Source organism: Bison bison, unplaced genomic scaffold (assembly GCF_000754665.1).
Source record: "Bison bison bison isolate TAMUID 2011002044 unplaced genomic scaffold, Bison_UMD1.0 scf7180017859641, whole genome shotgun sequence".
NCBI lineage: Eukaryota > Metazoa > Chordata > Mammalia > Artiodactyla > Bovidae > Bison > Bison bison.
Genome location: NW_011490213.1, coordinates 44,156 through 44,540, shown reverse-complemented (window position 1 = coordinate 44,540; position 385 = coordinate 44,156). Strand labels below are relative to the sequence as shown.

The following is a 385-nucleotide window of genomic DNA, read 5'->3' as shown; positions in this document are numbered from 1 at the left end:
CTCTGTGCGTGCTGCACGGGGCGGTTTGGAAGGGCCGTCCGCTCAGCGCGCGCCTGGCCAGACCCAAGGCTGACCCCTTGGCCAGGAAGAGGCGGCAGGAGGACCGTGGGGAGCTCCCCGCTGGCCCGGCCGCGTGCGTCGCCGACGTGGTGACCCCTCTCTGGGCCGTTCCTTACGAGGAGCAGCTGGAGCGGAAGCGGCAGGAGTGTGAGCAAGTGCTGCAGAAGCTGGCCAGGTGAGTGTAGGCGCGGGCATCGTGGGCTGGGCGCTGCGTTCGCTCAGCCCGCTTCCTACACCTCGCACACAGGCTCTTAGGGAGCTAGCCCGGTAAGAGCCATGTGTTATGGCTCAGACAGCGGGGTCCTGAGCGCCCCCGGGGCCAGGG

The 385-nt window shown here is 69.4% G+C and overlaps 1 protein-coding gene across 1 annotated transcript in view; it reads left to right on the top strand.

The window, feature by feature from the left end:
• Nucleotides 1–5: 5 nt before the first annotated feature.
• Nucleotides 6–385, top strand: part of TRMT2A (tRNA methyltransferase 2 homolog A (S. cerevisiae)) — a gene marked incomplete at its 5' end in the record, with an annotated part of 4,015 nt that continues 3,635 nt past the window's right edge. Inside the window, 2 exons of the mRNA XM_010831310.1 lie at nucleotides 6–235; nucleotides 324–327. Of these exons, the coding sequence (XP_010829612.1) occupies nucleotides 6–235; nucleotides 324–327 (234 nt within the window). The remainder of the gene's footprint in view (nucleotides 236–323; nucleotides 328–385) is intronic.